The sequence below is a fragment of the Octodon degus genome, unplaced genomic scaffold (assembly GCF_000260255.1).
Source record: "Octodon degus isolate 3935 unplaced genomic scaffold, OctDeg1.0 scaffold00026, whole genome shotgun sequence".
Classification (NCBI taxonomy): Eukaryota; Metazoa; Chordata; class Mammalia; order Rodentia; family Octodontidae; genus Octodon; species Octodon degus.
The window spans coordinates 11,476,570-11,490,757 of record NW_004524602.1 but is presented as its reverse complement, the minus strand read 5'-3'; the positions used below and the strand labels follow the sequence as shown (position 1 = coordinate 11,490,757).

At 56.2% G+C, this 14,188-nt stretch overlaps 1 protein-coding gene across 1 annotated transcript in view; it reads right to left on the bottom strand.

The window, feature by feature from the left end:
• Positions 1–4,574: 4,574 nt before the first annotated feature.
• Rbpms2 (RNA binding protein, mRNA processing factor 2) overlaps positions 4,575–14,188 on the bottom strand; it is a 25,294-nt gene continuing 15,680 nt past the window's right edge. The window contains exons 2-8 of the mRNA XM_023712573.1: positions 11,995–12,072; positions 11,653–11,691; positions 10,443–10,505; positions 10,004–10,154; positions 9,518–9,663; positions 5,614–5,681; positions 4,575–5,464 (exon numbers count right to left, since the gene is read on the bottom strand). Of these exons, the coding sequence (XP_023568341.1) occupies positions 5,619–5,681; positions 9,518–9,663; positions 10,004–10,154; positions 10,443–10,505; positions 11,653–11,691; positions 11,995–12,072 (540 nt within the window). The 3' untranslated portion in view covers positions 4,575–5,464; positions 5,614–5,618. The remainder of the gene's footprint in view (positions 5,465–5,613; positions 5,682–9,517; positions 9,664–10,003; positions 10,155–10,442; positions 10,506–11,652; positions 11,692–11,994; positions 12,073–14,188) is intronic.

Sequence of the window (14,188 nt, the reverse complement as noted above, 5' to 3'; positions counted from 1 at the left end):
TCTCTCTCTCTCTCTCTCTCTCTCTCTCTCTCTCTCTCTCTCTCTCTCTCAAATAAAAAATAAAAAAAATAAAAAAAAAAGAAAGTTGTCTAATATGGCAGAGAAACATGCTGACACTGTCCTGAAGACACTGTCCTGCCCGACTGGTCAGTGGACGCTAGAACTTGGGGTGTCGGTGCCTATCCTGTCTCTCAAGGGCAGTTAATAAGTAGCAAGGTACCACTGCATTTTGAGTCTGAATTGCGCAGGCTGCTCTCAGACGGGCCACCCTCCTGCCCTGGCCTCCTGATCAGCCACAATGGCAGGTCATACTAGGCAATACAGTCTTTTTTTTTGGGGGGGGGGACACCAGATATTTATTTATTTGTGTGTGTGGGGCCAGGTCAGCCCACTAGGGGGCGGGCTGGCTGGCATGTGGTGCTGGGGGATTGAACTGCGGTCCCGGTGCTTTGCTAAGCTTGTTCTAAGTAGGTGCTTTAGACCACTGAGCCATCTCACCAGCCCTAGTATATTTCTTAGCCAGGCTACTAAAGACATTTCTAAATAAATAAATAAAGCCATTTCTCAGCTCTTTCCTCCTGCTCACCCTGGGAATCCATCCCAAAATGGGGTCTCTCAAGAGTTGAAGGAAAGTGAGCTGAAGATAAGCTTGGCAATCTAAGTGCCTGCTTAGCAAGCACAAGGACCCAGGTTCGATCTCCAATACCACATACTGTGCTGGCCATCAAAACTGGGTGTAAAGGGGCCGGGGAGATGGCTCAATGGAATAAGTGCTTCTCTGGCAAGCGCAAGGGCCTGAGTTCAATCCCCGGTTCTGCAAAAAAAAAAAAAAAAAAAAAAAAAAAACTGGGTGTATTGGGACAGGCCTATAACCCCAGCGCTGGGGAGGCTGAGACAGAGGATCATCGAGGCTGAGCTGCATGGTGAGACCCTGTACCAAACAGATAAAAGATTCTTTTTTTCTTTTTTTAAAAAAGATTCTTTTTAAAGTTTTTTTTAGGGGCTGGGGAGATGGTTCAGTAGAATAAGCGCCTCCCTGGCAAGCACAAGGGCCTGAGTTCAACCCCCGGTTCCTCAAAAAAAAAAAAAAAACTTGAAGGAAAGTGGGGCATGGTGGCACATGCCTGTGATCCCAGCACTCAGGAGGCTGAGGCCAAAGGACTGCTTTGAGTTCGAGACCAGCCTGGGCTATGAAATGAGCGCAAGGCCAGCCTGAACCGCACAGCAAGACCCTGTCTCAAAAAAGCAAAAAAAAAAAAAGTTGAAGGAACCCCAGACCTTGGGAGTCCATGTGACAGAATCATCCTGCCACACAGGGAAGTACACAGCTTTGGAACCAAGCCTTTGCTTTCTGGGCTCTGTGACCCCAGGGTAGATGACTGTGCAGAAGTACCTCCCAGGGCTCTTCCAGCAGGCTTGCTAGCTAAGAGGCCTCAGTAAGATCTGGTCCCAAACTGCCTGGGGCCTCAACACCTTCTCCCAAGACGCTCCCCTCAGGGCCGACCACATAGCTCAGCGGACTAAAGCGCCTGTTTAGACACAGTGCAGCCACAGCACACCATGCTGGCCCACGGCCCTGAGACTGCCAGATACTGGGTGTGGCGGCAGCTGTAATCCCAGCTCTTAGGAGGCTGAAAACAGGTAATGAGACCCTGAAGACCATGTACCAAATACGTTTTTTAAAAAGGCTCTCCTCTAGGTAGATGTGTGATTAAAACCTTTACCTCAGGCCCTGAGTAAACAGTCGGGGGGTGTCAGTTGGAATTGATTTCACCTCCTGGTAAAAACGTGGGAAAAAGACAGGACAATCCTGGAAAACTGAGAGCCTGGCATGATGGCACATGGTGGACACCAGCACTCTCTGGGAGACTGAGGTAGGAAGACTGCTTTGAGCTCAGCCTGGGAAACTTACTGAGACAAAAATAAAAATAACAAAAGAAAAAGGGCTGGGACAAGGCCCTGGGTTCAATCCCCACTACCACCCCCCAAAAAAAAACCTGAAACCAAACTTAGCACCTACCAAGCATTAAGCACCACCTTGTGCTATCATTAACCCCCAAGAGAACCTTGGGAGGAGAGTCAAGAAAAAATATAATCTTGTGGGGAGGGAGATGGTAGGTTTCCATGGGATGCAAGAGCCATTCCTTTATCGGTCTCCTCCTAACGGGTGCTGGTGCTGTGTCTTCTCTACTTGGGAAGACATGCAAAGGAAGCGCAGATACAGCCAGCCAGATACGGCCAGATACGGCCAGATACGGCCAGATACCGCCAGCCCGCCAGCCCGCCAGCCCGGCAGCCCCGCAGCCCGCCAGCCCGCCAGCCCGCCAGCCCGGCAGCCCAGCAGCCCAGCAGCCCGGCAGCCCGCCAGCCCCACAGCCCGCCAGCCCGCCAGCCCGCCAGCCCGCCAGCCCGGCAGCCCAGCAGCCCAGCAGCCCGCCAGCCCCACAGCCCGCCAGCCCAGCAGCAAAGCTCCTGCGTTGCCCAGGGCCAAGTGGGTCCTGTCAGCTCACATGGCTGACTCCTAGGTCAAAGGCCAGACAAAGGCTGAGGCTGTGTGTTCACTGAGGCTTCTCTGTCCCCTGATCAAGCACAGGACCTATACTCCAACAAAAGACTATCATTTTTAGACCAAGACCTCCAAGAGAAACAGAGTATGGCCCAGTGGGAGGGGCAGAAGACACAGACCCAAGCTTGCATCCAGGCTCTGGAAGTGAACCTGCTGTCCCCAAGGAGCACAGCTGAAGAGTGCACATGACAGGCACTGCCCTCCTGACACTAAAGCAGCCACCTTGCAAAGCCACCCTCATGTCCTCCACAAGAGCTCCATTTGTCTCTCCTCCCGTGATGGTATGGTGACAACTTTGGGGAGGCAGTGGCACACGTGAGTCTATGCATGCACTGTGACACGAACACCTTGAAGGAAAAGAGAAGACACGGCGAATCCTGTAGAGACTTTCCCCTTTTTTGCCCAGCACTTGGCCCTTTTCTTCCCCTTTTCTTTGGAGGTGAGAACTGGGGAGCTGCGCCACAGCTTGCAAAATAAAGATGCAAATGAACACACACACAAAAAAAATAAAATAATAAAAATAAAGCAGCCACCTGTCCACTGCTTCACAGGGCAGGGGAAGGGACTCTGCTGTGGCTGCTGAAAGAGTGATTCTAGTTTTCAAGCCCTGTGAAGGCAGGTATCTGACCTCGGGAGCCCCTCATGGGTCCCATCCTTGACCCCATTCAAGAAGCCAGGAGGCAGCAGTCAGCCCTGCCTGGGGGGTGTGGCCCTTCTTGCACCTCAGGGACCTCACAGGGGTCTCCAGGTCCCATAGCCTAAGGGCTCATGCCGCCATCACCAAGTCCCCACCATACAACCCAGGCAGTGGGAACCCACCCTCCTTTCAGAGCCTCAAGGTAACAGTCACATTCCAGCTGGCCAGGCAGCTGCACCCCACATAGGTACCTCGGGGCAGCAGGTTCACATTGCCTCCAGGCCTCTCCCAGAGCAGGGTGGGTGGGTGTGTAGGAAGGGGACGGGAACACATGTGCAGATGGCCTCTTCTGCCTGAGGAACTGTCAGCAACTCTGGGAAGAGATCTGGGATAGGGCTCAGGTCGCCACAAAGCACTTCCGAGAGACACCAGGTAACAGAAGCCAGGTAACCCTTTCAATGAGCGAGGCTAGGTCAGGTACGCAGGCCATCAGCCTCCCCTCCTTCGCTCCCTTCTCTTCCATCTGCTCGGTGGCCATGCAGGACACAAGCTCCAGGGACGCCCAGGCTCCGGGCCTTTGAATTATGGAACAGCTTTCCTGCCCCTCTCAGAAATGCCCCGGCTGAATAATTCACTACCCTGGAAGCCCCAGTGGTTCCCTTTGGCATAAGTAGGTCAGGTGTACTCAGCCATAGGGGTCGGCAGCCAGGAGGCCTAAGGCCAGCTTGGCTAGTGCCTGCTAGCTCGAACAGCACGGCAACGTGAGAGACAGCGTCACCCTCTCCTGGAGCTGCCTCTGGTCCCTGTGACCGTCCCTCTGGCATCCAGGCTTCTCTTCCTCCTCCTGCCTTTCTGGTCACCATGCATGAGCACCTTAGGCCCAGGCCAACAGGGCAGCACTGGGCTGCAGAAGGGGCTAGGCGCGGTATGGAGTGGTGCCAGGGTTGACAGTGGGGTGTGGGTTGGGCAGTGACAGAGCCAGGCAGCCAGCCTGGCTTTATCTAGGGCAGGCTCTGGGGCTCACCTGCCCTCTGTACCAGGCACAGGGGTGCAGTGGCTCCCAGGGCCCATGCACGTGTGAAGAGCAAATCAGGAGTGCAGAACGCAAGGACAGAAACAGGGTGGCTGTGCACACCTGACCACTGCCCTGGGCAGCCCAGGCTGAGCGCCGCCAGCTCAGGAACCTGAACCCCACACATCCCCTGCTGGGACTCGGCTGCAGCCCAGGCAGGGGCCCCTCGGGACAGGTGCCAGGCCAGAGGCAGCTGGCGGAGCCCGCGGCCCTCCCTGCTGAGCCCCTGGTGACTGTACCTGCAGCCTGCAGCCTGCATCTGCAGTTAGACGCAGAGGTGACAGAGCAGCTGCTTTCGAGTTTTTTATTTCATATTTTCATATATTATCCAGGTTCACATTCTCACAGGATCAGCAAGGACAACAGCCACCTTGCCCCCACGTCTGAAATGGCAAGACAATTGCAGCCGCAACAAAAAACAAAGCAGTTTGCTTACAACGCAAAACAAAATTGCATGACTTTTCCTTCATTTTCCTTAAACCACGCCTGACACAAGGCTCCCTGCTGCAGAACAAAAGCCGCTGCTTCCTCATGCCTCGAACTAAACGTTAAACTTATCTGACAGGGCGAACGAGGTCTCTTTAATAATTAAGTGGTACACACATGAAAAATCCTTTAGGATGCATAAATATTTTCTTACCCAGGGTACAGAAATACTTTCCACGTTCTGGTTTCAAGGTTTGGAGAGTGAGGAGCAGTGGGGTGGGCACACCGTGGCGGGTGACCGTCGGCCCCAGGATGACTAGGGATGCGGGGAAAGGCAACGCTGGTCGGCTGCTGGGTGCGGGGTGCAGTGCAGCCAGAAGTGTGGGTGCCACGGGGCCCAGGCCTCCCAGAAGTAGGCGGGCAGCCCCAGGCACCAAGACCAAGAGCACCAGGACCCACTGCTATGGCAATGGTGTGAACACACACTACACTCACATCTACACAGGCTAAGTCACTGGTGCCAGGCAACATGCAAAGTAAATGCCTCGCTTTCCTGTGGGCATCCACAGAACAAAGCAAATCAGGGTAAGGGTTTTGGGGTGGCACAAGGAACAGACATGGGACGTGGTCCACTTAGCACAGCTGTAGGAGTCAACAGTCTCTGGAGGGAACGGGAGCACTGCACAGGCCTCAGGGGGCTGTGGAAACTCGGGGGCCTGTGCTGGCCCCACCCACGGACCAGTGTCAGCTCCCTGGACAAGACCTGGAAGGGCAAGAGAGGCGGCCGTGAGCAGGGCCAGGGGCTTCCTTTCCTCATGGGGAGAATGCAGCGAGCCTGGTGAAGTACCAGGGGTGAGGGGAGAAGGGCCCAGCAGAGGGATGCCCAGAACCGGTCCCGGGGCCAGCACTTACCAGCACTAGCAGAACTGGCGATATTTCCATCCCTGCTGGGTGGCATCAGAGGACGGGAACCAGCGCATCTGCAAAAGATGCCACATCAGGAGCCAGGTGTGGTGGGGACTGTCACTGACCCTCACCCTCACATGACACTTCACCGGCACCAGTACCTCATCTGCCCCAGCATCTCTGCAGGCCAGAGGCTGCCCAGATGACTCAGACGGCACCAGCCCCAAGCCACACAGAGTGGTGCCAACAATCTGCCTTCTCCCCTTTGCTCAGAGAGCGAGAAAGACCACAGTCAGGAGAGTGAACCTAATAAACTTGTTTTTTTAAAATGTAAGAGGGCTGGGGAGATGGCTCAGTGGAATAAGTGCTTCCCTGGCAAGCACAAGGGCCTGAGTTCAATCACTGGTTCTGCCCCACCCCCCCGCAAAATAAATAAATAAATAAATAAAATGTCCTTTTTAGTACAGGGTCAAAGGGCCTCACTACACAGATCAAACCTATAGTGATCCGCCTGCTTTCAGCCTCCCAAGGGCTGGGATTAAAGGCTCCAGCCAGCACCACCATCATACCCAGTCTCAATCCCAGTCTCAGCACACCCAGGGGCACGGGCCAGGCCAGGCCAGCACGGCACCAGAAGATCGAACCCCAGTCCCTGCACCTGCATATAAAATCATGTTCTTCTTTAGGTCTACAGAAAGACGCTAGCGGGAGACCTAGCTGATGCTTCTACTTCTTTCCTGGGCCTCAGAACCCACCACCCTTGAGAGCCCAGCCGCCTCAGGAGTCCTTGCCAGGGCCTGGCAACATTTGCCAGAGGAGGCCCAGGTGAGTGACTCCCTACACTCATGGGCACCATGTCAGGGAAGGGTGCACAGCACCTCGGACTACTGTGGGAACTTAGGAAAGAGAGGGGTGGGTCACCAGACACCTACTAGCTACCTGTCTGGCCGCCAATGACCCCTGGGTCTTGGGGAGCAGAGAGGACACCAAGCAGTGCCAGGCCCTCTGGTAGAGCTCATGCCTACATCCTGGGCAGCACAACATGGGACAACAAACCCTCCTGGGTGCTGTAGGAAGGCAGAGGCCGGCAGCCCTCATGCCTGCACCTCCCAACCCCTAACCCTATGCCAGAACCCCTCTGCAGCTCTGAGTACAGGGCACCGCTGTCCCCATAATACAGCTGACCCAAGACCACCACCAGGTCCACCTTCACTGAACCCTGCACCACACCAAAGGCACTGTTCTTGCCTCGGGAACATCTGGAAGGACATGTGCACAGGGCACTCTGCCTGGCCTCACAGGCCAGTGGCCTAGAAGGACACACGGGAGGAAACAGTGCTGCTTGTGGCTCAGTTTGGCTCCAGGCGCCCTAGGCAAAGCAGCACCCCAGGAGCGGTGCAGTGAGGAGCCAGCCCTGCAGGGGACTGGTGAGGGGCACAGGCAGCTCTACTAGAGCAGCCTCTGGGTCCCAGCCACGCTGACAATGCCCCTCGCTGCTGCCACTCTTCCCCTTCAGGGGCAGCCATAAGCCCAAGGCCTCAGGAAGCGGCCTGTCTCTTCCCAGATCTCTTCCTGACTCAGAGCGGAGCAGGAGCCCCTACCCAGGGGAAGGGCTGCACACAGGGCCCCAGCTGTCCCGGCCAAGTAGGGACTCCTGAGGGGCAATCTCATGGGCTGCTTCCAGAACAAGGAGAGAAGGTGCAGCCCCAGCCCCTCCCAGATCTCAGCGCTGTCTGCGAAGAACCCAAGTGGGCAAAGGGAGGCTCCTACCTGCGACACCCAAACCAACAGAAATGGGCCTCACACCTCAGAAAGTCAGAACTAATGCGCACCGAGGCTGGCGAGCCTGCGCCTGGACCTTCTAACGTGCCTGGGAACAACCAGAACGGTGTTGCAGTCACTAGCCTTACTGAGATCTCCTGGCTGAAGCAGGAGGAGCACTTTCCAGTTCAAGGCCAGCCTGGGTTGCATACCAATATCCTGACTCAAAACGCTCAAACAGGATGATAAACTAGATGGCCTGTTTCATGCAGGCCTGGGGCTCAGTCTCGCGCTGAGCTACCCTCACATACAGACCTGAATGAAAGGTTTGTACGCGTGGGCTTCCTTATACCCTGCTCCCAGGTGGAAATGGAAACCGAAATCACACCCTCCAAGAGATGAAGGGACCCTCTCCACGCCACTGGCTTTATGCATCCTGCCCAAAGACGAGGCAGCAAGCTGACCGAGGCCAAGAGGGGACCAAGCTCCAGGGCCGCCCACCCACAGCCAGCCCTGCACCCCGGGACTAGGGGAAAACAGCACAGGCTCCCCAGCTCCCCCACAGCTGCTTGGGTTCCGTACTTCCGGCTTAGATCAGTGCCCACACTCCTTATTTACAGGCATTTGGCGTGTCTCAGGTGGTGTTGAAGACCACCAGAGGGGTTGCGGACTCAGACAAGAGGAAGACGCTCTCTGACTGCGTCTTGCAGCCCTTTCACTACCGCGGAGGTGGATGTCCAACCAGCCTGCACAGCAATGGCAGAAATAATGTCATTAATCTACCTCCCCGAAAACGCCACTTACTATCCTTTGGGGTGGCCTCCAGTCCCACAGATGCCAGACACCCAGACAACAGGGACAAGAAACATCACAGCAGAAGCAGCCCCCGGCACTGTTCCGCGGTGGCCCTGGCCTTGGCGACAGAAGGAAGTGGAGACCAGATGAGCAGCCCGCCTAGAGGCAGGAGGCAGCTGGGATCCAGGCTGGAGCTGCAGGCCCAGCACGGACAAGGGAACGGACAACAGGCGGGCATGCAGCTCTGTGCACACAGCCGAGGAGGACAGCGGAGTGCCAGCCCCAGCCGCACCTGACAAACCTACTGTACCTGGCTCCCACCTCCTCACAGGCCAGGATCTCAGACAGGGCACAGCCCCTCCCCCATCTGCTAACACCCTTTTCAGTCAGGGCCTGGGCCCTAACCTCCACACAGCGAACTGCAGCAGAGCAGGGGCTGCGGCAAGGGGCACAGCGAGGCAGTGACCATTCTTCCCCGCAGCCCCAAGAACCCATGCCGCACAGACCTGCATGCTGGCTCCCCAGCTCCCCAGGCAGTGCCACCCTGGAAATGGTGCACAAGAGTCCCTTCCAGGGACATCTCTATCCTCCTGCCAGCCTCAGATGGATCCTCCAGCTGTCTAAGGGCACAGCCAGGGAATAGTAGCAGTCAGGCCCTTTACAAGGTGCCATACAGGAGGATCCTTGGCAGAGAAGCAATCTGCTAAAGGCGTGGCCCTGGGCCAGGGAGATAGCTCAGCGGAATAAGTGCTTGCCTAGCAAGCGCAAGGTCCTGAGTTCGATCCCTAGTACCACCAAAAATAAATAAATAAAGGCGTGGCCCCCAGACCTCAACTTCACATTTTGTGAACTGCACAGCTCATCTCAAAACCCCTCCCAGGGGCGGGGCTGGCACAGGCACAGAGCCCTTCCCCCCTTGCTCCCTATGGCTGCAGAGGTCCAGACTTCAGGGGAACAGGAGCAAGCACTCAACAGGTTATCAGCACCCCCATGCGCTGTCCCCAAGGGGTCCTCTAATAGGCTTCCAGACAAGCAGCAGATCAAGGCATAAACATCTTAAAAGCTTATAAAGTTCACAAAGACAGGATGAGGCAGAGGCAGGTGGTCCAGCTAGGCTTGGCTTGGTTAGGGGAGTCGTGGTCCTGTTGTCAGAGGTGGACAAGAGGGTCCTAGCCTGCAGGTGCCTCCCTCTCAGTGCCCATGTGCTCTGCCAGTATCCTCCTTGGGCGCTCTCTGCTGACCTTTGGTGGGATTCTGAGTCCCAAGAGCAGAAACACACAGCTCCCCAGGGCTCAGCAGGTCATAATGGATGAAGCCCCAGTAGCTGGAGTTCCCCACACCCCCCAGAACTTACCTGAGCATGCAGGGTGGCAGCCGCAGTGGCAGCTGGGTAAGTGAAGGCACTGTGCGAGATGGTGGGCGTCAGGTCTGCACTGTACAGGGGGTAAGGAGTCCAGGCCTCTGGGGACGCAGGGATCAGAGCAGCACCCATCAGGTCATCTACAGCGGGATACGACGGCCTCCAACGTCAGTGCCCATCCCCACACCCCTTTCCAAACAGAGAGGGGGCCCCAGAACCATGGCCCCTCCCCACACTGCAGAGGACCCCAGAGTAGTGAAGAAAGCCATGTGGCCGTGGCCCTGCCTGACTCAAGAGGATCGGAGACAATCTCAGCCCATCCTGACAGAGAAATCAGAGAAGGCAGAGAACAGACTGGGCAGCCCTACAGCGCAGGAAGCCCGCGTCTCAGAGGGGTACCTATGGGTCCAAGGAGCACGGGCACCAGGATCAGGAGGCCTGCCCTGCATGCGACCCCACACAAGGCCGAGCGCCACTCACAGGGGTCCCGTGTGATGAAATGCGCTCCCAGGGCCGGGTGAACGCTGCTAGGATTTGGTGTCGCCATCAGCTTGCTCTTGGCCATCTTGGTGTTGGCCTTGGCAAATTCGAGCCTCAGGGTCTGGGGGTTCTCAGGATCAAAGCGAATGCCCTGCGTGGGAAGGACAAGAAAGCTGCACACTAGACAACAGAAACCAGCTCCACACAGGCTTGGACATACCCTGGGGGCACAACGGGACTGCTCGTGGATATGGTGACGCCTGTCACTGAGGGCCAGCCAAGCACCCTGCCCTGGGACTGCTGGGAAATAAAGCCTAGCCCTGGCCCCCTTCTTGGGCATGGAGTGGGAAAGGGCGAAGGATCTGCAGAGGACAGACAGGGACGCTCATTGCCGAGAGGACCATGGTTTTGGAGAAAGGCCTGTTCTCTGCCTACTCACGTTCAGCGCATTCTTGGCCGCTTCTGCACCTGCCCGGCTGTCAAAGATCACAAAACCAACAGGCTAGTAGGAGAAAAAGAGAACACCCTGACATCTCTACCACATTTATCCTCACAAACAAAAAGACCCAGGTTGCTGGGCGTGGTGGTGCACACCTGTAATCCCAACACTTGGAAGGCTGAGGCAGGAAGATTCTCTTGAGTTCCAGGCCAGCCAGGGCTACACCGTTAAGTTCAAGGCCTGGCTTAATTATACAGCAAGACCTTGCCTTTTTATTTATTTATTGGGGGGGCAGATCAGCCCACACTGAGGGGTGGCTGGTGCAATATGTGGTGCCAGGGATGGAACCTTGATCCCCTGCACCTGAATAAGCTTGCCTAAGCAGACGCTTTAGACCACTGAGCTATCTCGCCAGCCTTTAAAAAGGGGGCTGGGAATATAGCACAGAAGCATAGCGCCTGCCTGGCAAGTGCAAGATCCTGAGTTCAAGTCCTAGTACCAAAAAGAAAAAAAAAAGACCAAGGTTGAGGCTGTTGCATGGGGCAGAACCCTTGCCTGGATGTGTGAAGCTGTGGGTTCCAGCCCCACACCACAAAGACAAAAGCAAAGGGCTGTCACCTAACTGGAGGCAGTACTTGTCCCGCTGAGGAGAAAGCAGGGTGCTCACACCCACAAGTGCAGCTGCACACTCTCCACAGCCCCCCTTTCACCCCGGGGCCGGCCGACGCAGAACTACACCACCAACAGAGCCCTCCCCTGCTCCTAAACGCTGTGTTTTCAGGAGAGGCCCTTTTATTTTTATTTTTGGGTCAAGAATTTCACTACATATTCTAGACTGGCCTGGAACTCATGCTCCCTGGCCCTCCTGCCTCAGCCTACCCAGCCTACCCAGCGCTGGGATTACAGGTGGGCACTGCCACGCCCCGCACCAGCCTCATCTGGCCAAGCATGAGTGGAGACCCTGCGTGACCTTGAGGGCTCAGGACCCAGCCCCTACCCCCACGGTTCCCCAAGTCCCTGGTGCTGGCTGGGCTGGCTAGCTGGTAGAGACAGGGCATGTGGAGGGCACCTTCCTGTCACCCCAGGACAGACAGAGCTGGCAGGGACTGGGTCCCCACTGCCACAGGCCTCCTCTAGGGAAAAAGGCCCCAGGCCCCAGTGCCAGCTCATCTGCTGGCCTGGAGGGAAGACAAAGCCCGGGCGCAAGTACCTGTCTGGAGGTGAGCTTGATCAGGGATCCCTCATATCCCTGTGGAGAGAAGCAGCGGTCATAGCCGGAGCCCCAGTCCCCAGCCCCCACACGGCTCACACCACCCGCACGCACCCCACTGCCAGCGCCACGCAGTCCAGCAAACTCACGTGCGCTGCACTACCTTGGGCTGCAGAAGCACAGACCCTGCCTCCTGCGCTGCCTCATCTGCACAGAAGAGGCTACTGGGAACTTCCAGGGGCCTTATTCACAGAGGAGGAAGCAGGCTCTAAGCTCTGTGAGCACCAGTGGGCAAACCCAGCGCAGGCCAGGCCCAGGCCCGCGGCCTCCCGCCCCGCTCACCTTGAACGGCCGAAAGAGCAGGTAGAGCTCTCTGGGTTTGATGTCCACAGGAAGACCACTGACAAACAGCGTTCGCACCTGGGGCAGACAGGAGCGGTCAGGCCACAAGACGGGGCACACAAAAATGTCACGATTCTTCAAAAGATGCCCGGAAAAGGGCGATGGAGAGGGAGCTGCTCCAGTCTGGGAAGGGGCAGAGCTGTCCTGGAGTGATGTCACCAGAGGCCCCACACCCACGCTACCCTTACTGTTCCCCTTCTCTCAGGCTCTGACCTGGCAGGAAACCTGTTAAGACTCCTGCCTCTAGACCCAACTCTTGCAGAGGTTCAACTACAAGCTTACTAAGCATGAGAATGGATAAGGCTTCAGAAAGGGGACAATTATGAGGGGTTCTAAAGGATGAGTAAGAGCTTGCAAAAAATAATAATAAAAATAAAATTAAAATAAAAAATTTAAAAATTTTTTTAAAAGATCTTGCCAGCTTTAAATGAGGCAGATAAATCTGTCTAGGCAAGGGCCAGGGAGATGGCTCAGTGGAATAACCACTTCCCTGGCAAGCGCAAGGGCCTGAATTCAATCCCTGGTTCCGCCAAAAAAATAAAAAAATAATAATCCGTCTAGGCCTCCCAATCCCCACGGTTACACTTCAGGGGCAAAGCCAGGTCTACAGACCAGGTATCCAGCCAAATCTGGCCTCCTGAGCAGCCAGTGGGTCCCTCAGTGGGTTGGTGAACCGCTCTATGAACCTCCTACCGCTAGTTAAATGTCACTGGCACCTGGTGCCACCACAGTGACCTGGGAGGGGAGTTTCCATTATAGATCCATTAGAAACAATCTCAAAACTGGCTTCATGAACAATACAAAGTCCGCACACTAGGCAGGAGGCCTCTTCTACACGCTCTACTGCTTGGTGCCAAATCTCACGGGGCCAAAACAGGTGTAGGTCTTCTCAACCCTCAGCCCGCCTCGGGGCAGCCTCAAGAGCTCAGTAGGGCACACTCACTTTTCCCAAAGACAAAACTCTCGCTCCGTGCTCCAGGGATGGCCCCACATGCCCAGGTAGCAGGCTATGTGGGACACTGGCTTGTATCAGCGACCTGGGGCAATGTGACAGCCATTCCCAACATACACACAGCCCAGCAGAGCCAAGAAAGAGTAAAGGAAACAGCCCGCAGGATGCTGGTTCTTGTGTCACCACCCCCACCCACACCAGAGTGACAACGACACCCCGCCAAAGCAAGGACAAATGTCTTCCCTCATGTGGGTCTAAGCAAGCACACCTGGCAAGGTGACTGGCCACTTACGTCACACCGCTCTGGCCACGCCCTTTCCCTACCAGCAGAGCCAGTGACCACCCTTGCTCCTGGGCAGGAGCCCCTCTGGCGCACGCACCCAACCTCCACATCCCAGCCCCCCTGGGATCCTCTGCCCCTGCTGTCAGGGCTGGATATTGGCTCTGGGTACAAAGAAGAATGAGACACCTGAGTGCCCACTGTCCCCCACCAACACACCTTGGGCTCATCAGGATCCCAAGCAGTTCCTCGTACCCCAGGGACCACTGAGCTGACCCAGGCTAATTTTACACCCTCCCTCAATGGCTCCGCCCCAGCAGACCTCCCCAGGGGCTCCTGAAACAGCAAGTTCAGGGCACACAGCTTCCGAGCACACAGATCTCCTGTCTACAGCTGAGATGCTGTTTCCCAGCCCCCTCTCTGGGCCAATGGCCCTGCTCCCCTGGTTCCTATTTCTTGGGTTCTAATGACACCCAGGGGCTACCTAATAGCACCTATCCTGTCAATGGCTGCTCTGGGGACACAAGGCAGTCAGTCACAGACCCTGTACAAAGAGCTTCGTGGGGGAAGGCTGAGTCAGGCTGGTCTGTCCTGAGCACGCTCCCAGGTTCTTACTGTTGTGGCCAACTGAGCCAAGGGGACACACCCTGCCCCTTTGAGACAGGGACAATGAGGCCTAGAAAAGCCTAGAAGGTTGTCAGGGGCACACGTCATAGCTCAGAGCAGAGGAGTGGACTCTGGTCAGGGCTGCCAGCAATCCACCCAGCAGGCCACCAGCTGGGGCCGGGTGACAGACAAGAGCAGAAATAGCAGGTACTATAAACCCAAGGTTGGGGCTGGTGAGATGGCTCAGTGGTCTAAAGCACCTACTTAGAACAAGCTTGGCAAAGCATCAGGGACCG